General features: G+C 48.9%; 5 protein-coding genes across 5 annotated transcripts; 3 read left to right on the forward strand and 2 right to left on the reverse strand.

The window, feature by feature from the left end:
• Positions 1–2: 2 nt before the first annotated feature.
• Positions 3–1,345, reverse strand: N7508_001131 (uncharacterized protein; the record flags this gene model as incomplete). Its single annotated transcript, XM_058459197.1, has 5 exons — positions 3–412; positions 463–527; positions 582–973; positions 1,025–1,132; positions 1,184–1,345. The coding sequence occupies 5 exons, from the start codon at positions 1,343–1,345 to the stop codon at positions 3–5; spliced, it is 1,137 nt and encodes a 378-aa protein (XP_058322729.1).
• A 2,531-nt stretch (positions 1,346–3,876) lies between these two features.
• N7508_001132 (aliphatic nitrilase) lies at positions 3,877–4,278 on the forward strand (the record flags this gene model as incomplete). The annotated part of the gene is made up of 1 exon (XM_058459198.1): positions 3,877–4,278. The coding sequence occupies one exon, from the start codon at positions 3,877–3,879 to the stop codon at positions 4,276–4,278; it is 402 nt and encodes a 133-aa protein (XP_058322730.1).
• A 650-nt stretch (positions 4,279–4,928) lies between these two features.
• Positions 4,929–6,933, forward strand: N7508_001133 (uncharacterized protein; the record flags this gene model as incomplete). Its single annotated transcript, XM_058459199.1, is given in 4 exon segments — positions 4,929–4,986; positions 4,997–5,028; positions 5,087–5,209; positions 5,299–6,933. 4 exon segments carry the CDS (start codon positions 4,929–4,931, stop codon positions 6,931–6,933), a joined length of 1,848 nt encoding a protein of 615 aa, XP_058322731.1.
• A 595-nt stretch (positions 6,934–7,528) lies between these two features.
• On the forward strand, positions 7,529–9,578 carry N7508_001134 (aminotransferase-like domain-containing protein; the record flags this gene model as incomplete). The annotated part of the gene is made up of 8 exons (XM_058459200.1): positions 7,529–7,699; positions 7,779–7,815; positions 7,896–7,927; positions 7,984–8,026; positions 8,078–8,245; positions 8,306–8,382; positions 8,432–9,256; positions 9,321–9,578. The coding sequence occupies 8 exons, from the start codon at positions 7,529–7,531 to the stop codon at positions 9,576–9,578; spliced, it is 1,611 nt and encodes a 536-aa protein (XP_058322732.1).
• A 405-nt stretch (positions 9,579–9,983) lies between these two features.
• On the reverse strand, positions 9,984–19,753 carry N7508_001135 (uncharacterized protein; the record flags this gene model as incomplete). Its single annotated transcript, XM_058459201.1, has 3 exons — positions 9,984–19,560; positions 19,607–19,642; positions 19,698–19,753. The coding sequence occupies 3 exons, from the start codon at positions 19,751–19,753 to the stop codon at positions 9,984–9,986; spliced, it is 9,669 nt and encodes a 3,222-aa protein (XP_058322733.1).
• Positions 19,754–19,841: the final 88 nt, after the last annotated feature.

Below are 19,841 nucleotides of genomic sequence, written 5' to 3' on the forward strand. Positions count from 1 at the left end.
TTCTATTTTGGGCGCTCAGTAACAACCTGCTCGAAAGTCTTCTGAATAGTAACATGATTCCTGGAATGCGTCAAGCCAAGCTCAGGATACAAAGCCTCCTCACTGCTATTACTTGCAAGAGCGAAATGCTGTCTCCGAGGTGACGAGACAGTAATGATGATACTTTTGTTATCATCGGGATCGAGATCAGGCCGCCAGTAACTCGGGTCTTGACCTCCCTTCGAGCTGTCCAGCTTAAGACTGGATAGTGGGTATTTGCGTGAATTTCTTTCTGGGCACGGGGTATTTCGAGTGTAGGACATTGTTCCGTCCAGGAGCCAGCGGAAGAGGGGGCGAAGAGTGATGAGACTGCCTGCTGTGATTCCGAGACCTGTTTCGATGACTGACCAGATTGCGATTTGGAAGGTTGAGTCTAGGTATAGGTTAATTTGGTAGGGTACAAGCGATTGGTGGATAGCATACATAGGAAATTTGTATCGGCGTAATAGTGTAAAAAGGGAATGCGGATGATGACGGCTACACTTGCGCTAGGAAAAGTTAGCAACTTCCTCATTAGCTGAAAATAGATGAGAATCACATACAATGCACCCAAGCTGAGGATTCCTCCCACAGCTAGCTTTGTCCTGCTGTTCATTTGCAGGCTCCATACCAGGAAGGCGGGCAGAATTCCGAGCATCAGATCACACAAGATAGTGAGAGAGCTGTAAAAATAGGCAATATCCAATAGGGTAGACAGGGGTAGACATCTTCCTTTGCTATCTTTATCAACTCTATGCCAGAAGTAGCTGATCGGTTGGCAGTCGAATAGCAGGACGAGCCAGAACATTAGACCGATAGAAACAGTAGTACCAATAAGGCCCCAAAGGATGATGCGGTGGGACTTTTGGACTGTCAAACGAAGGAGTGCGAGTGCGATGGATATTTTGGCAACCGAGGCTGCCCAGATATAGATCATTTGGCCGAGCCACCACCACTATAGAAAACCAGTCAGCATATCGGGAGACTTATTCATGGGATAACTTACCATTAGAGCTTTCTTGAAGGTAATAACGCTGGTAAAATCTTTGTAGGAGTGGCCAATTCCATTCATTGATCCAACGATGCAACAGATGTTCAACATGATGAAGAGCGTCTATGAAACAATCAGTGCGCGGTCTTTAGATCAGGGTGGCAAGTGACTGACCAGCGCTGCAACCATCAGACCATCATCCCACCCAAAAGCACGAACGATCCATAGCCGAACGAAAGTCCTTAATGATACCACTATAACGGATATCGACATCATGACGATCGACACAAGGAAGATCGCCAAACTCCGATCGATGAGGGGCATCGCGGGACCCATGTTTCCAGCCGGGGTATATGTATATTGCTCGAAGGACCAGGACAGGCTGAACACTCAGATATATCGTTCAAATGGCATCTTTCTGGTACTAAATAGTGAGCGCCGCGTTCAAAGGAGAGAATTCAGTGGAGAAAGTGTCAAAAAATGAGTGATTTCCCCTAGATTGAAGGAAATGACGATTCATATAGCTTTTCAAGGACCCAACACCTCGCATAAACCCGAAGCGAAAGATCTGTGCCACGCACAAGGGAGACGGGGCTGTGGGGCTTCAAGAGCCGTGCCGCGATCGATTGAGCGCTGGTGGGCAATAACAGGGACGACGGCGGCAGTCCTAGCCCTAAGTGAGCCCAAAGCCGTGCGCCAGTGTCACTAAGTGTCACCAATGTCAGGTACTAGTCCCAAAGGATTGGTCTGGGCGTGTCAGGGTCCAATTATAATTGTGGGTTCGCGATCTAGTGAACTAGCGATCGGGTTGGGGTGACTCGTGCCGAGATCCCGTGCACTTTTTTAAATTGCGGTTACATTGCGTTCTAGATCGGATCTTATTGGCATTGTTTAGTTACTATGGTCTTAGATTGTGCACGGTTTGCTATTGTGACATGCATAGTGGCTCCAATTTTATATATTTGTTGTATGTTTCGCCTGTGACTCTACCCAAGCGGTTCCCGGTAGATAAAGAATTTTCCAGAAGGCGGGAGGATCCATAACAAAGACATTGTCATTCTAATATATGAAACCGTGCCCGTTAGGGGCAGGAAATTCGGACAAAAATCAAGGCAGCCAGGGCGTTTTGGGCGTTTACCAAGCTAAATTATATTAACGAACCGAGTTTTAGGAGACCATTCAATGCGAACAAATGATTGAGAGAAAAGTAGTCAGTGATAGCGATCGAAATCTTGCTAGATGATGTTCACTTATCTTTGGTAGGGTACACATGGGTCTTAGAGCAACATTCGCATTGCTGGCCCTTGAATCTCACTTACGGAAGTTGAAGGCACTCAACTTATTTGTTGACGAGAACACGTAGAAAATACTTGTCACAAAGTCTGCGAGGCGACTGTGGTTGGATGAATGTTGAATGAAATCCATTGATATAAGTTTACACGATTCACCCGAAAACTCAGAAATGACTAAAAAAATTTTGGAAAAAAAAATCATGAAACGGTATGCGAGCTTCAAGGCTTTCGTATAGAGACCGATCAACAGATCATGGCCCAGAATATTTTCATGTCAGTTCTGCTGTATACAATCGCGACAACTTACCGATCCGTCAAGAAACCTCAAGAATATGGGGGTCCTTTGAATGTTGCTACCTACTGTCATAGGACGCCGTTATTCCAAGGCTAAGCAGACAACTCCAACGTCAATTTTAATGCTAGTAAATCGGTTACTTTAAGCCCTATTGCTTTATTGGTCTTGAAGAGACTGGATGTCATAAACGGAATTTGTTCTGACCAGGCTTGGCACCACTCGGTGTAGCACTAAGACAATTATACACAGTATGACCACTCCGAGCGAGTTGTGCTGCAGTAGGCCTATGCGGAGAATCAAACCGGTCAAATTGCCTCCGTAATCACCGGCCCTGAATTCAATTGAAGAGACTTTACTGAGCTTACCTCCGAGCTACTACGAGGAATTCAGCCTCTTCATGGAAACAAGATCAGCCAAGATGGAGTTGAACGCTTCATTTCCCTCTAGAGCCACGGATAATGGAAAGCTATGAGCAGTGCGCATGAGAAGAGGGCCAACCAGGGCTGCACCAACGCGATCCAGCCTGCCACAGTGTTGCTTGAAATATTGACTTCGTATCTGCATGACTTGACATGGATCCCACTCGTTCAAGCGGATATTTGGTCAAAGAAAGGACTAAACGTTTCATGACTCACCAAGGCCATGAGCAGTTGATTTAAACGCCTTCCATTCATAGGATTTTGCGAGGTAAGTGCAGTTTGAATAGATGGGGGAGTAATATAAGTGGAGGAAAAGGTCATTTAGAAGCGTAACACACTTAGAGAAGTGGGTAGCGAATGGTGTAGAAGAACAAATGGTAAGAATTCATTCTATGACCAGTCCAGAGCCTCACACTCATCTCCGAGAAGCTTTCCAAAGGGTAGCAGCATAAACAACTGGAATCAAATCCACTTGCCTTCTGATATTGAAAACTCCATGACCATCGGTGATAATAACGGGATCCGACTTCTTGACGTTATTACGGATATGGGCATATATGTTGCGCTTGCTTTTTTGGGGAGCAAAGGAGATCATATTTATATGGCATAATCCTTGATCTCTCCAATTGGCGATACTTTGGTTCATCGACACAAGCTGAGGCCTTCCGGTTCCGAGCAAGGCTTCTTTAGTGATGGTAATGGTACTATGGATTGACTTCAAGTTGTCAGTACTGCGCGCGGTAGAAGCGGACAACTCGAGTGTGGAGAGTATGCTGCCTAACTAAGAACTGCAAACATTCGAAGATACAGAGGCTAAACTTAACATATCTTAGACACAACTGTCCAAGTTTGACATTCATCATGCAAGCTCAAATGGAAAACATCCACATCGGACCATTCCCCTACCTGGCTGATTTCGGAGATAGCCAAGCGCAAGGATGGGAAGATGCCACTGCTGAGGTAGCAGCTTCACGACACTATGCTATTATGACGGGTACCTACGAGTTCATGCCTGCGGTTGGGTTTGCGGCGGCATTCGAACCATCAGGAAATATGATCGCGCACATTAAAGCCAGTCTCTTGTTCGAAAAGCACCCTATGGTCTATGATAGTGTCAACACGACCAATGTCAACACTTCTCAGATATATGACATTGATGGCCAAATGGCCAAATGTCGTGGGGCGTCTTGCAGCAGATTGTGGGTGGGTATCTGGACTACATTCCTAGAGTGGAGGGCTCACTGGTCGGTCCCCCACAAGTAGGTCTCTGTTTCTTGATTAGAGACTGGAGCTCTTAAGTTCAATAGCGATGATAGCTACAATTGAGCCTAGATACTCAAAGCCTATGCAATCTGTCTAAGCTACTATATGCTCTCTCGGTATATAGTAGCTCAAACAAATCCATGGGCTGGGATTTGGGTTAACTAAGACAACCAGAAAGCACAATTAATTTCTACGATATAGTGAATTTCGGAGCTTATTTCACTTCTAAGTAAATGTTGGGCTTGGGCGGGAAGCATAGACAAAAGGGCTTCACCATACGTATATCTTACTACTCCGCTATAACGAAGCACCGCCCCCTGTTAGCCAGCAACAACAGAGGAGCATGAAAAAAAAAATGTCTTGAGAACCCCCAAAATGACGACAAAATGCTTCGGGCATACTTACCTTCAAAAGTTGTAACCGAGAAATACATTATTGTAAGCCAGTCGGCGTTGATTCAAGCCCCCACGTCTCCTCATCGGAGTTGTCGCCGAGATCCAGTGCCGCTTCCCCAGACTATAGAGCTTTATCAGCATACCGCCCCCTCCCAGAGATATTTTCTCTCTTTATTTCTAGACTTTTATTGAGGGATTTGAAGCGAACTACCTCTGTTCGATATTCAACAGCTTAGAAACTAATAGAGCTCCAAAATGTACGAGTTCTGCCCCTCTCATATGAAGCTCGTCATCATTGCTCACTTAGATCAGGGTTTATACAGCATCATTTGCTTTCTTTGAAGCCCTCTGGGAGGTATATGTACAAGTAAATCGTATCTCACCATCTACAAGCTAACACCTCTGATCTATAGGGCGGCGTCAGCCACGTCTTTGTCAATCTGGGATCCGACCATCCCTCCATTCTCGAGGCCATGGTAAAAGGCCAAAAGGAAAAGAGAGACCAATTCCCTAAAATCATCACCTGTCCCAACGAGGTACGTCAATAATTGCCACCCCAGTTCCACAACATGACCCCAACAAGCTGCATCACAGTGGAGATGGACCCCGCTTAACAACTGTATAGATGGTCGCACTCTCAATGGCAGACGGATACGCCCGCCTGACCGGCAAACCACAAGCAGTAATCGTCCACGTCGACGTCGGCACGCAGGGATTAGGAGCAGCGGTACACAACGCTTCATGTGGACGCGCCCCGGTTTTAATCTTTGCCGGTCTATCGCCGTACACGATTGAGGGTGAGATGCGAGGGTCCCGCACAGAATATATTCACTGGATACAGGACGTACCAGACCAGAAGCAGATCGTCTCTCAGTATTGTCGATACTCGGGTGAAATCAAATCTGGCAAGAATGTTAAACAGATCGTGAATCGCGCTTTGCAGTTCGCGACTAGTGATCCTCAAGGCCCTGTTTACCTTGTTGGCGCTCGGGAGGTTATGGAAGAGGATATTGAGCCGTATCAGTTGAATCAGAGTGTTTGGGGTCCTGTCTCTCCGGCTGCATTGCCAAGTTCTGGCGTTGAAATGATTGCATCTGAGCTTGCGGCTGCAAAACAGCCTCTTGTTATTGCTGGGTATAGTGGACGGAAGGCTCAAGCGGTGACTGAGCTGGTGACATTGGCGAACCACTTCAAGGGAATTCGCGTTTTGGACACTGGTGGTAGTGATATGTGTTTCCCTGCTGACCACCCAGGCTGGCTGGGGTTGAGATATCCCGGGCATGACGCCGTCAAAACGGCAGACTTGATTCTCGTGATTGACTGCGATGTACCTTGGGTTCCGACACAGTTCAAGCCATCTGGATCGGCCAAGATTATGCACATTGATGTCGACCCGCTGAAGCAGCAAATTCCGGTCTTCTATATCCATTCTATAGCGACATTCCGTGCCGACTCTTCTACCGCACTGAGGCAGATTAATGACTATGTTGCTGCGCAGGGGTCTTTGCAGAAGTTCGTTGGATCCAAGGAGAATACCATAATGGGACAACGCCGGGACGACGAATATCTGAAGCGCCGACAGGAAATTACTGATCTCGCTATTGTCCCCAAGGGTGGTGACGGGGCTCCGCTGAATATCAATTATCTTATGGCACAGGTCCGCCAGGGCGTCCCAGCTGATACGATCTGGGCCATCGAGTCAGTGACCAATACCCACTGGGTTGCAGACCAGATCTCAGCCACACTACCCCAATCATGGATCAACTGTGGAGGAGGCGGACTTGGCTGGTCTGGCGGTGGTGCACTAGGCATCAAGCTAGCCAGCGACGTGCAGCATGGCGGACGTGGAAAAGGCAAGTTCGTCTGTCAAGTCGTTGGCGATGGCACGTTCCTATTCTCGGTGCCTGGATCCGTGTACTGGATTTCACGCCGCTATGGAATCCCCATTCTTACGATTGTCCTAAACAATAAGGGCTGGAATGCCCCTCGACGAAGTATGCTTCTCGTTCATCCCGAGGGTGACGGGTCCCGCGCTACCAACGAGGACCTCAATATCTCTTTTGCACCTACCCCTGATTATGCGGGAATTGCTAGTGCTGCGGCCGGTGGTGAGATCTGGGGTGGCCGTGCAGCCACTGTTGCCGAACTTGCACGGAGGCTTCCCGAGGCCATCCAAAGCGTGTTGGGTGGGAAGTCAGCGGTGTTGGAAGCGCAGCTTGATGGAACTAACGGGAAGTATGTGGAGAGCTCTAGGCTTTGATCAGTAATTTACTTAGCATAGGCAAATGTATGGAGAGTTCATCCCTGTCGTTTACTTGAAGTTGTATACTTCGCTATCGCGCCGATGCCGGCGATAGCCTTATCTACACGCGGGGTGTGTATTAGTATTTCCGTATTATTCTCCAAAGTGTCACTATTCTCGTCAGCTGTATCGTAAAGATGAAACCACGCAAGAGCCCCGCCCGCGCCTTATAGTTGACAAGCACTTGGTGACATTTAGTTGCATCTAGTGAATTCTAAGTAGATTTCATATTTCTCCGAGTACTCCGCCGTTAGATTAGAGAATCTTATACCCCGCAGCTCTATATTTTATCTCTAACGGACTGATCGGAGTGTTCGGAGAATGAGTCATGTGCCGGAGTGGATAAGATAAAAAGAAGCCGAGATCAGTTCCGTGGATGTCGCCAATTCTTTGCCTCCTTTGACACTTCGTTTGTTTTGATCCTGGAGACCTACAGCTTATTTCTCGCACGCAATAGCACGACACTCCGACTTTTGCGCGCTACCCTGTCCTCTGCTACTGTCGCACATAAAACGCCGATTCCGCTCTCGACATTTACACCGCTCCGATCACGATGAGTCCCCCGGCATCTCTGGATGTTGACCTCGTGGGCGTCACGGATACCTCTGCCGTCCCTGTCCCCGATCCCTTGACCGTCAATGGCATTCCTGCGTGGAGAGCGAAGACGGCTAAGATGCCCACCGGCGTGGCCGCGGCATGCAGCAGTGATATGTTTAAAAGCCCGGTATGATATCTTTGGATTGGGCGTGAATTGGAGCGAGGAATATAAGACCAGATTGCTGATATATGCTCTGGGACTTTAGATCTGCTATACCAAGCCCAAGGCTAAGCGTTTCGATCGTAAGTCTGCATACACCGGTCAAACGCCGAATGCCGGTCTTTGGTCAATCAGACTGTATTCTGATATTTTCTCTTCATAGACCGTTTCTCACTCGAAGCCAAGTCCCGCAAGGTGCACACTCTCAATTGTGCAAATCAATGCCCATAATTGCTAATGCATTTCCACAGGCTTCAACTTTGAAGACTGCCGCTCAGTACCTGAAGAACCCTGGTGAGAAGAACATTTCCCTTGACTTGAACTAAATCCTAATCATCATCACAGGCCTTATCTCTCTCGGCGGTGGATTGCCCTCGGCTGAATACTTCCCCTTTGAGCACTTTGATATTAAGGTCCCCACACCCCCCGGGTTCTCCCCGGAGGCTACTCGCAAGTCTGGCACCGTGTTGCACGCTGGAAAGCATGATATCCAAGACGGAAGCAGCACATACGGTAAGTATCATGAAATTATATAATGTATGGAAATTGCGCAGGGCTGATTCTATACTACAGATCTCGAAATTGCGCTTAACTACGGCCAAGCCACCGGTGCTGCGCAATTGCTCCGCTTTGTCACCGAGCACACCGAAGTAGGTTGAAAACCATGTTCGAAACCTCCGATGATATTAACAAAGTTAGCTTATTCACAAGCCTCTCTACTCCGACTGGCAGTGCACCCTCACAGCCGGTAGCACCTATGCCTGGGATACCGCTCTTCGCCTGCTCTGCGAGCGCGGCGACTACATCATCATGGAAGAGTACACTTTCGCCAGCGCAGCCGAGACAGCATTCCCCTTGGGCCTGAAGGCCGTAGGCGTTGCAATGGATGAGCAAGGTCTCATTCCCGAGTCCATGGACAACATCCTCAGCAATTGGGACGAGAAGGCCCGTGGTGCCCGCAAGCCATTCGTACTGTACACAATCCCAACAGGCCAGAACCCCACTGGTGCCACCCAGTCTGCCGAGCGTCGCCGAGCCGTCTATAAGATCGCCCAGAAGCACGACGTCATTATCGTCGAGGACGAGCCTTACTACTTCCTGCAGATGCAGCCTTACGTCGGTGAGGATGCCAAGCCCGTGCCTCCTCCTGCCACCCACGAGGACTTCATCAACTCTCTCACTCCCTCTTACCTCAGCATGGACGTTGACGGCCGTGTCATCCGTCTCGAGTCTTTCTCCAAGGTCGTCTCGCCCGGCTCGCGAGTTGGCTGGATCGTCGCCTCGGAGCAAATCATCGAGCGTTTCATCCGTAACTTCGAGACTTCTTCGCAGAACCCTAGTGGTATTTCTCAGATTGCTCTCTTCAAGCTTCTGGACGAGCACTGGGGTCACTCCGGATACCTGGATTGGTTGATCAATCTGCGTATGTCGTACACTGCTCGTCGTGATTCGCTCGTTCACGCCTGCGAGAAGCACTTGCCCCGTGAAATTGCCCACTGGGCTGCACCCGCGGCAGGCATGTTCGTAAGTTACTCACTAATATTTCCTCCGTTTTCACTCTTTATACACTCACTAACACCCTTCTTAGCACTGGATCGAAGTCGACTGGCACAAGCACCCCGGCGTTAAAGCCGGCAAGACCCACGCCCAGATCGAAGAGGAGATCTTCCTATCCGCTGTCGAAGCAGGCGTCCTCCTTTCCCGCGGTAGCTGGTTCAAGCCTGACCACGACACCGTCGAGGAGAAGATGTTCTTCCGTGCGACATTTGCTGCCGCCTCTTCGGAGAAGATTGACGAGGCCATTTCTCGCTTCGCTGGATCTCTTCGTACTCAGTTCGCTCTGTAAATCAAGACTGAGTATATGAACGGGTTGGTAAGTTGTCTACGATTTTGACGAAACCTCTCTATGGACGAGGGTGCATTTAGTTTTGAGCTTCTAGAGGGTAGGTAGACTTGCAGCCTTCAAAAGGGCTTTGGTAATTCCGTTGGAAGTTGCCTATAATGACATTTCTAAGAATACATTGCATTTTCTCTACATATTGGCATCGCATGTAAAGTGACAGATTCTCTACCGAGTCTCTACTCCCCGGGCATGATGCAAAGAAGAATCTCTATAATTCAGTAGTGCAATACAATGCAAATGTACAAAACAAAATGGTATCAGGAAATGCAACCAATAAGAAATAAAAATACAAGATAAGGAAACAAGGCCGAAGGACCAAAAAGTCACATAAACCGGATCAAAAAGCAATCAAGCCCCCAGAATCTTCCCGTAAGCATCCTCAACCTCCTTCGCAATCTCCAACAATGTAACAATGATAATCTGGTGCGTAACATTAGGCAACTTATCCCTCTGCAACCCAATCCACTCTAAAGGCGGCGTAGCCTCACCCATATCCCTCAACTGCGGCGTCTCAATAACAGGCGGCTCAAGCGCAGTGTAGGTATATTTAGACTGCGGCACATTAACAACAGCAGTAATCTTCTCCTGTTGCTCAGAGCTAGCGCCACCACCCTCAGCACTGCCACTACCAGGTCCACCAGTAATGCGCACAGCAGAAGGAGGCAACGGCTTGCCGAGTCTTGAAGCAAGTGCGCGCGAATGCGTCTCCCACATATCACGGATAAAACTGATACGAGAATAATTCCAGCCGACGTCGACTTTGCCTTCGAATGTACTGCGGAAGATGTATTCGATTTCATGGGTTCCCGGTGCTTGCCAGGTTTCCATACCGGCGACAAGACGGGGGACTTTGAGGATTGTTCCGCCTCGGGAGGCGGCCGCTCGTTCAGCGATTTCGTCGACGGAAAGTTCGTCTAGCTGGGCGGATGTTGGTCTTGTAATGCCGGATAAGGCGACGCGAAGTTGGCCGAGTGTCAGACCTAGGGCACTGTGGATTTTGCCCGCTTCCAGGGAAACGGCAAATCGGGCTTCAGCATCGTAGGCTTCTACCTTGAAGATTTGGTTGTCGAAGAAGGTGCTCGGGAAGGCGCCGACGTTGACGTGCCGGATGTTGACCACTACACCTGTGTGTAGGGAGATTGGTGCATTCTCTGGCTGGTCGTCTGGTTGCTTTGCGGGATCTTTGGCGCCGACTTCGGGACGTTCGGTTAGGATGGATGACTTGCGGCGGAGGTAACGTTCTACATCGCGGAGGGATGCTTTGTAGGCTGCTTGCACGTCTTGGATCAGGCGCTGCCAGGCTTGGAAGAGGGCCAAAGTTTGTGATGCTGTGAGAGATGTGCAGAACAATTGGACTTTGTCTCCTTCCAGAATACTGAAAAGGCGTTGGCTCTGCTCACCGGATGTGTCTCGGACGTTGTACATCAAGAAGTTGAACCTGGCAATGTGGGCGACTAGGAAGGGTTGGTAGTCGAATGAGACCTTGGCTTGAAGGTGATGGAATGCAAGTGAGGCTTGGATCAGTGGTGTTTGTCCAAGTTGTCGAGAGTCTTCCGGCCACTCGATTGAGGTATGCACCTTCAGGTTTCCGAGCTCAACAATGCCACTCATGCGGCCCTTGCTCTCGATTGCAACAGACCCGAAATTGACACACATGTTCTGTTCATTGTCGGATGTCTTGCTAGTAGACACCCACAGATCCTTAATGCCGAATTGTGCCTTGCCCAAAGTCGACCCAAGATCCAGTTGAATTTCGACCTTTTCAATGGCGATGGTGGTGTTCCAAGGGAATGCAGATGCTGAAGCAACCTGCTGGTATCGCTGCACGATGTAAGGCTGCGCTTCAGGAGTATCTGGCTGGGGAGTTGGATTTGAGGCTGGGTCATCATTGGACGGAAGCCAGATCTCTTGGAAGAGAAGAGAATCTTGGACCTGTTTGGCGTTGACAGCAACCTTCATCGGGCTGACTCGCAAGATAGCTGACATTCCGCTCGTCCGGCCAAGATGTTTGCTGTTCATCAACGATAACACCAATGACTTGACTTCGAAGCTCGCCGTTGATTCGTTTGAGTAAACATGTTTCACAGAGGCGGACAAGCTATTGAATGCCAATGACAGGGCGAGGAATCGACCCTGCTCTTCTGATAGGACCGTGTTGACGGTCACGTAAACGCTCTCAAATCGTGCAGTAGCTGCTACCCTTGCAATGGGTTGACAACTCAAACTGAATTCCTGCTTGCAGAAAAGCAATCCCAGATTCACCCTGCACCGACCAAGAATACTGGTCGGGTCCTCAGCACCGAATGGTGCCTCTTGCATCAACTTCTGTGGCTGCAATTTCGCGGCTGTAGACAGCCTACGCGGCTGGCTCTGTTGACTTTGCTGGTCTCCCATAATCTCCTTCACCGTGGCTGTCATTTGCTTAACCAGAGGAACAAGAGTGGGATACAATGTGTTTGTAGATGGGTCAACTTTCAACTCAGCATTGAGGACTGGATCATCGATGCCGTTATCCTCAAACTGAACCTTCAGAGCCACTCCAGGTGCCTGAAGCGTTGCAGTAGTTGCAGTGTCACCCTGAACATATTGACCATATTTCGCGTCCGAGAGCCGGCTGCCCTTCCATGTGGCCGCGAGCAATGTTTGGTGATCATGGCCAAGCTTGCCTTGAAGTGTAACAGTAGCACCGGCAAAGTCAACATCGATGAGAAGAGACCGCAATCGTCTCTTGCCGAAGAGGTTACGGTCTTTGTTGGTATCAGTGTTATCAGGGGACGCTGCTCTGGTTGCCCATACAGTCTTTCCGTCTCGAAGGGCCTCGCTCGCTGTCGCAATTGAGTCTCGCAACATGCTGGCGGGAATGATGAACTCCGACGTCGCACGAATATCGAGGGATTTTCCAGCTGCCTGGAAAGCAAGCCACAACTCTTTTCCTTTTGATGAATACGCCACGTTGAATACCAGCTCGGGCATAAGCGCGGAGTTGAGCGACCGCTTTCTTCTGTCTGCTTCATACGGGACCATCTGAAGTTGCATGTTTTCAATCCTAAGTTTGGCTGCATTCTTCTTCTTGTTCGACAATTCAACCTTCTGGATCGAGAAGACCAAGTCCTCTGGGTTTCGGCCGAATTTGTTGTGTATCGCGGCCATATTCCAAGCGATTTGAATATGCTGGAATTGGAGGGAGTAAAGAGCATTGAGGAAGTTCTCTGGGGTCGAATCGTCGTTGAGTTGAATCTCGGGGGCAGCAATACTCCCATCTTTGGTGTCGTGATTACGATGTCCCAGTTTCCTAAGACGCTTGACTTCATGCGAAAGGTCTAGCGTCTTGATGCGTTCTTGGGTATAGACAGCAATGTCAACAACGAGAGCTGCCGTCTCAGCATATAGTTCGATATCGAATCGATCACTAGTGAAGTGATATGACCTTGTGACTTCACCGTTTTCACGGACAGCGGACGTTCCCTGCAGCTTCACGCCAGCAGAGAAGCCACCGTATGGGAGGCTCCTTGAAGTTTCTTGTCGTCGGAGTTCGAAGTTGATTTGCGAGGCGTCGATGTTGAACTCGAGATACTCCATGGCGTAGCCTCTGTCCAGGCCGTTTTCAAGTCGCATCCGCATCATACCAAGACTGAATATCATTTCTGCAGAGTAGTCCTTGCTATTCAGACCAGGTGCAGAGGCATGGATCTCGAATCCAGCCATCGTGAGCCGGCACTTGTAAAGAACCTCCTGGCCATCGGATACTGATATGGGCTTGGGTTCCAGCGATGACCTCCGTAAGGCAAGTACATCTTCCAAGTGTGATTGAAGAACATTCACGTTTTGCTTGAGATCCGATATCAAGTGAGAAACATCGGATCCAGTTAAGACTGCCAGGAGGCTGCGTACAGCGCTAGCTTCCAATCGAATGAGTTCAATCGTGACATCAACCTCCACTTCCTTACGGTCCGACAAGAGATTAGCAAGCACTCGACCGTTGACCGGGGGGATTTCCATGACCGACAAGGCATGGAATTTGTCCCCTTCACCTGACATGAACTTATGGGTGTTCTTCTTCACGTCAAAGTCGACCTCAATCTTGGAAGCTTCCGTGGGCATCAGCGACATGCGAGCAACGTCACCTGAAACAAGATAGGCCAGGGATGGCAATAAACTAAAGTTTAATCGATAATCTTCCAAGAACATTGCCACATGGAATGTGTCACGCATTGGCTTGTTTGGCACCAAATTGTCGTCGGTTTGCGACTCGGACTTAGGGAGCTTGACGCTATTTACGAGTTGCCGGATGAACCTGACCTCGTCGGCGATAAGTCTGTCAGCTGTATGCGCTAGACTGACTGGGTCTTCTTTCATGTCATATCGAAGCTTCCTACAAGAGGCAGCAACCTTCCAATCTCGTTTACACTCGGTTTCGTTTTCTTCCGAGGTGAGAGAGAAGTACATGTATGGATCGGCAATTCCAGACAACATCAAAGTGGTGGATTGACTTTGGAGCTCGGAAGAACATGCCTCGGCATTGAACAGCAGAGTGAGATCTTCTTGCTTTGTTTGGGCTGCACCAACAGACCGATGCACGATCGAGCCTCGTAGTCCTTTGGATATCAAAGCGAGCTTCACATTGATGCCATCAAGTGTGATGGATCCGAAATCCGTTCCGAAAATAAGTTGGAGTTCAGTCGGTTTCTCCTCTGGGGCCTCGATGCTGGGTTTATGAGGATGTGCAGACTCGAGTGTAATATTTGACATCGCCTTGATCACGCCCTCAACAAGGTCCAATATCTCCCATCGCAGCCGCAGAGCCGCAGAGCCGCAGTACGACTGCAAAGTGATAATTTTCTTGTGTTTCTCCTCATTGCCATCACTAACAACCTTGTCCGGAACAAGAGACGCGAGGGTCGACAAGTTCTCCACGATGAAATCGCTTTCTCTAGGACCAGGGTCCATCGAAAATCGGAAGGTCTTGATTGTGGATGAAAGGAACATTAAAGGCTGCGCAGTCGCTCGTTGAGATTCATAGTGCGGCCAGACTCGACGCATGACATAGCTTTTCGCAACGTGGGCCAGATCCCAAGCTCGCCAGTGATCGAAGCCAGATAAAACTGTTGACTTGGCATTTTCTGGTAAGGAGACATTGCCGCTCGAGAACTTCTGCTCCAATGCACGCTTGTGATGGGTGGGCAAACTTTTGTAGACGTTGCGGATACGAGAAATAATTTTCCAGGAGTCATGTTGTCGCAAATGCGTCGAAGCAACTCTGAGAACGTAGGAGATTCGAGCAAGAAAGATCGGGTCCGGTATGTCGACAGCCGATTGAGTCAAAGAATAGATGAGGTACTGCAGACGCATTTCGCTAGATGTTGAAACTTGCTGGAAAGACGAGGCAACAGAATCAAACATCGTTGTGGCTCGACGAACGAGGAAGGCTAAGCGCTCCACGGACTTCGCTGATGTGACTGTATTAAATGTTCGCATCTGGAGATTAGAGCGGACATCGGGCGTAGTCACCAACCAAAAATTCAAGTCTTCCAAACAGGAACTAAATTCGGCTTTCTCGTAGAAAGCATCTGCCCGGCTACCCTCCACGGCAATCGAGAGGTGATCTGCCGCTGCATGGACAGTGACATCTTGCTTGACGCCTTCAAGCAGATCTCCCTTTTGGCGTCGCACCTTTTTCCTGAACTCAGTCTGCAAATGACGAAGCTCAATGCTGTACTCATCTCGGAACTCGATTCTTTTGTTGTTGGGGGATTCTGACAGATCCACAAGACGCAGTTGTATGGCTGGAACTCGTAGGGAAACGGCGGTGGAGTTCTTCGGTTGGCTCATAGCTTTGTCATAACCAACAATATCAGATATCACACCTTTCTGAAGCGAGTCAATGATTCTAACAGGATGCTTTGGTTCCAACCCATCCAACAAGGAAGCCAGACTCGTAAGGAATTTCGGTGTGCAATAGCCTCGAATACCAACTGGGAGGTCGCACGCGAGGTTGGTGTACGTTGTTTTATCGTCATCAAAAGTGAGGAACACGGACTTTGGATTTGTAGCAGAATCATCACTCATCGAGGTATTATCATCATCGACGAAAGGCAGTGGAAGCTCCGCTGTATCCAGTCGAATTTTGTGGTATGGGAATTGTGGCATGATCCACGGGTTCGCATCTCTTGCTGTAGATGAGGAAACTGCAGTGCCCCGAGAACCAGGCAGCGTTCCATCTCTCGATCGGCTAGCATGTGAGGCCCAGCTCGCTTCCCGTGAAGGGGGAAAAGGCCGTGGTTTAGAGCCCGGGTCGGAAGCGGCTCCCAGGCTATTTGTGGTGTGTATTCTGACACTATTGAGGCTTGATACTTCTGACTCAACAAGGAAGCTCCTGGCACTTCCATTGGGACGGGCCGCAGAAGCTGCCCGATATGACGGTGCATTGAGTGAGCGAGGCCTGTTATGAATAGGCTCCGGCATGGACGGTATGGCCATGGTTGGAGGGAACACGTCATCGTCAGGAATTGTTGAGGCTGGTCCAGTTTCTTCCCAATCAGAAAGTAGCCATTGCGCTCTGTGAGTTCGTTCGTCGTGACTCTTGATGTGCTCTTGCTGAAGCCGCCGGCTTTCCGCAATATCAGATTTCCGCAATGCCATCTTCACTCCAACTGTCGTTTGAATAAGACCTATGGGAGCCACTGTTGTTCCCGCTGATAAATTGGATTGAGAAAGATGGCGGCGATCGATGGCGGCAATTGAGATATCCGGAACGAGGAGATTCATACGTTTCGAAAACTTGGTGTTGGCCCAATCATTGAAATTCACATTCAGTGGCTGTGTGCTCAAAATGACAGCTACTTGGTCCAGTAGCACGGAAATGTGAATTGCGTCAATCTTGGCTCGCAAGAAGGTCACATCATAGAGAATTTCAGGGAATAGTGTTGGCAAGGCGTTCTCCTCGTTGTCAAAAGAGAAATCGAAGCTCTTCAATGACGATCCCAAACAAGCCAGGAATTCCGTGGAGCACTCTCCAATGATTTTGCCAACTTCGAAGTCCCAATTACAGACGTAAGTTGGCTCAAGGGGTGGTAAACCAAACAAACGATGGCCATAGACCGAGACGCCATCGATAAATAATTGAGTACCAGAAATATTCGAAGACCCATCAGAACTTATGGAATGCAAATCAAGTTTCAGCGGGCTGATAGAAAATTGCAGATCCATGTAGTAATTTGTGAATCGCAAATCGACCTCGAGGGACGCTGCGTTTAGTGCAGTGCATTTTGATGGATTATAGATGTTCACAGGAAGCAAAGCACATGGGCTGTCGACAGTGACACGAACGAGGATGTCCATATCATTTGACTTTCGGTTAGGATTGATGCCCGTAGGATTCGATGGGGTTTCATCGGCGTAGATCAGCTCTTGGTATTCTTCCAAGGTCTTGAAATGCATTTCCTCGCCAAAGTAATTCTCTCTAATTGTCATGAAGCTCTTGATCAAGAACCCAAAAAGATATAGCCGAGGTGACTTTCCATCGATGTTGAGCACCAAGGTGTCGGTCAATTCGGGTGATGTCTCTGAGAAATAATTGTAGGAGCCGTCAATGAACAGGTTTTGAAGAGTTGCCATGGATTTTTGGGGTAGGAACTCGTGCAGGGTATCCCACAAGGGAGTCACGTAGTCCACACCACCATCTTCGAGGCTGACCCTGAACTCAATGGCAGTTTGGTCGGGTTGATATTTGTTCAATGGTATCATGACATCGGATGTCAAGCGATTTCCCTTGATCACGATGAATCGATTATCTTCCAGGTCTGAAGGATTGCTGATGATATTTCGATCATTCACATTGATGTAGAGCTGGAAGTTGGTGAAATTTAAATCCAGGTTGTAGATGAAAGGAACAAATGCATAGTAATCCGAGGGCGGACCCGAGGCCCAATCGCTCACAAGATCCGTAAGAAGGAAAATGTGGTCACGGAGAAGGAACAGCTCTAGATCTTGGCTCTCTACGGTGAACTTCCAAGAGCGGAGGTTGTTCCAAGAAAGTGGGTTAGATAGATCACAGGTGACCAGTTGTCGGGGACACTGCCAAAGCAAGCCATGGTTAATGCTGGATGAAAGTTTCGACTCCCGCAAATCGAGAGATAGTTCGTTCCGGAATCCTAAGCTTGAGGCGACCATATCCATGGTGTATTTGATAGTAGAATCAGGAGCAACGGAGAGAGAAAGCCATCCAAACGGACGAATTTCAGATCCAATATGGCCCATTTCACCGTCCTTTGTTCGCGGTTTCTTTCTATCATTTGGCTTCTTGATCCTCGATGCGCCTCCAATGGCATCGGCACGACCCTTCCACTGCCAGTCCTTAGATGGCTCCCGAGTAGGGATTCGTAATGTGAACTCTTCGTTGATCTCAATTCGCAATATGAAACCCGTGCTTTGCCGCAGAACACCAGGTGCCAACTGCTCTGCCGGTTCGGCGCTGCGGTAAAAGTTCGGGAAGAAGACATTTTGCAGCCCAATCCGCTCCCTATCAGCCCATGGGCCGTAGTTCAGAGTGCCTCCATCAAGCTTGAGATCAATTCCCCATTCGGGAGGCAGGGCAGAGTTGATATTTCTATCGACTGGGTATGGTTGTCCATTTTCACCGGACATTGGGCGTGGAGAGCTGACTCGGCCTGGAATATCCCAAAAGTACGTTATAGTCAGACTAGGGCTGTCCAGAATGGTCGAAAATCGGGCATATTCCACTGAGCTCCATTTCTCATGATCATCTTCATCGGTTTCGTCCAAATACCGCGAAAGACCAGTCCAACGAACATCAGGAAACTCCGCCTGGCTTCTTGGCATGCTGTCAGCATGTCTGCTGTTGTCATGGAACGATTCGACAGAAGTTTGGAAATAAGGAACAAGGTCACGTATGCTATGCCACACCTTCCGCCTTTGGAATTGGTAGTTGAAAATGTTCTGTCGTTTCTTCTTCGATTTGGACTGATCTTCATGCACAGCACATATAGCTCTTGCAGTTGCAGGCTGATTTTGTTTGAAATCAGGGTTCGGCCGCATCTGAACCACGGGGTGATTAAGCTTAAATGAAAACAGTTGCCGATATAGATCAAGCGGGCCGGAATTACAAGCATCGATCGTACCCGTTGCAGTGTCGAAAGTCGTGGTCAAAACAGACCGGGTATGCTCGTTGCCAAGTACGATGGCACCTTTTTTGCAATCCAATTTAACTGGTAGGAGTTGAAGCATTTTGGACACTGGCTCCGATAGTTCTGACTCGCGGATAGCAGTCATTTGAGAGGAGATTCCTCCTCTCTCACTCATGCTTCGCTCCGACATCGTTTTCAGGGTGGTTTGGTGACCAGGCGTCTGTTGGAAGTCAAACTCATTTCCAATGCCTTGGTGTTCCGCCGTCGCGCGAGATCCTGGAGGGTTTGAATGGATGTCCAGATCAACATTTTTGGGCGAGTAACCGAATCCAGCAAGAATGCTTTCATACGCTGGAGTCCGATTGTAGACAAACCACTCAAGTCCGTAGGCTTTGATTGTTATCCGACAGGGTAGCTCGGTTCTCTTTTCCCTGCCACCTTGCTCTCCAAGGCTCTCATCTTCATGCCCATCCTGCACGGAGTGTCCATTTCCATTGCCAGTGGTGTCGTGAAGGCCAGTCTTGCGATGAATGCCAGTCAAATCGTTTCGCTCCACCGTGCGTGACCAATAGCGCCATGTTATGAATCCTCCATGGATAAAGATCGTCTCGTTCACACCATGGTACCGAATTCCTTTGAAGAATATTCGTCCTCCAAGTAAAGAGATTTGTAGCGCGTTGATATCGACATATGCTCGGTAGTAGTGCCAGGTGTAAGCTCGAATGGCGTAGGAAAGGAGAGTCGCGAAGAGCCGGTTGAAATAAAGCAGGAAGAACAACGCACTAAACGATCAGTATGGTCCAGCCAAATGAACGACGCAAAACTCACAGAATACAAGACACAATCAGTTCAAGCAAGAAGAACCTAAGTCGGTCAGTATACTAGCCCATGCTGCAAGTCCGCTGCAAGTCCGACACACCAATTGAAGCTCGGATCCGGCGTCAGAAAGGTCGAGGTCAAGCTTGTACTGGCCATTTCTCTCCTCCATGGACGCGCAACAGGCGCGAATAAGCCCAAATCAAATCATCGCCATCCAAAATGGCTGTGTTGCGAATGTCGCAAA

This window comes from Penicillium antarcticum, assembly GCF_028974205.1.
Source record: "Penicillium antarcticum strain IBT 31339 chromosome Unknown utg000002l_segment0_segment0, whole genome shotgun sequence".
Lineage (NCBI taxonomy): Eukaryota > Fungi > Ascomycota > Eurotiomycetes > Eurotiales > Aspergillaceae > Penicillium > Penicillium antarcticum.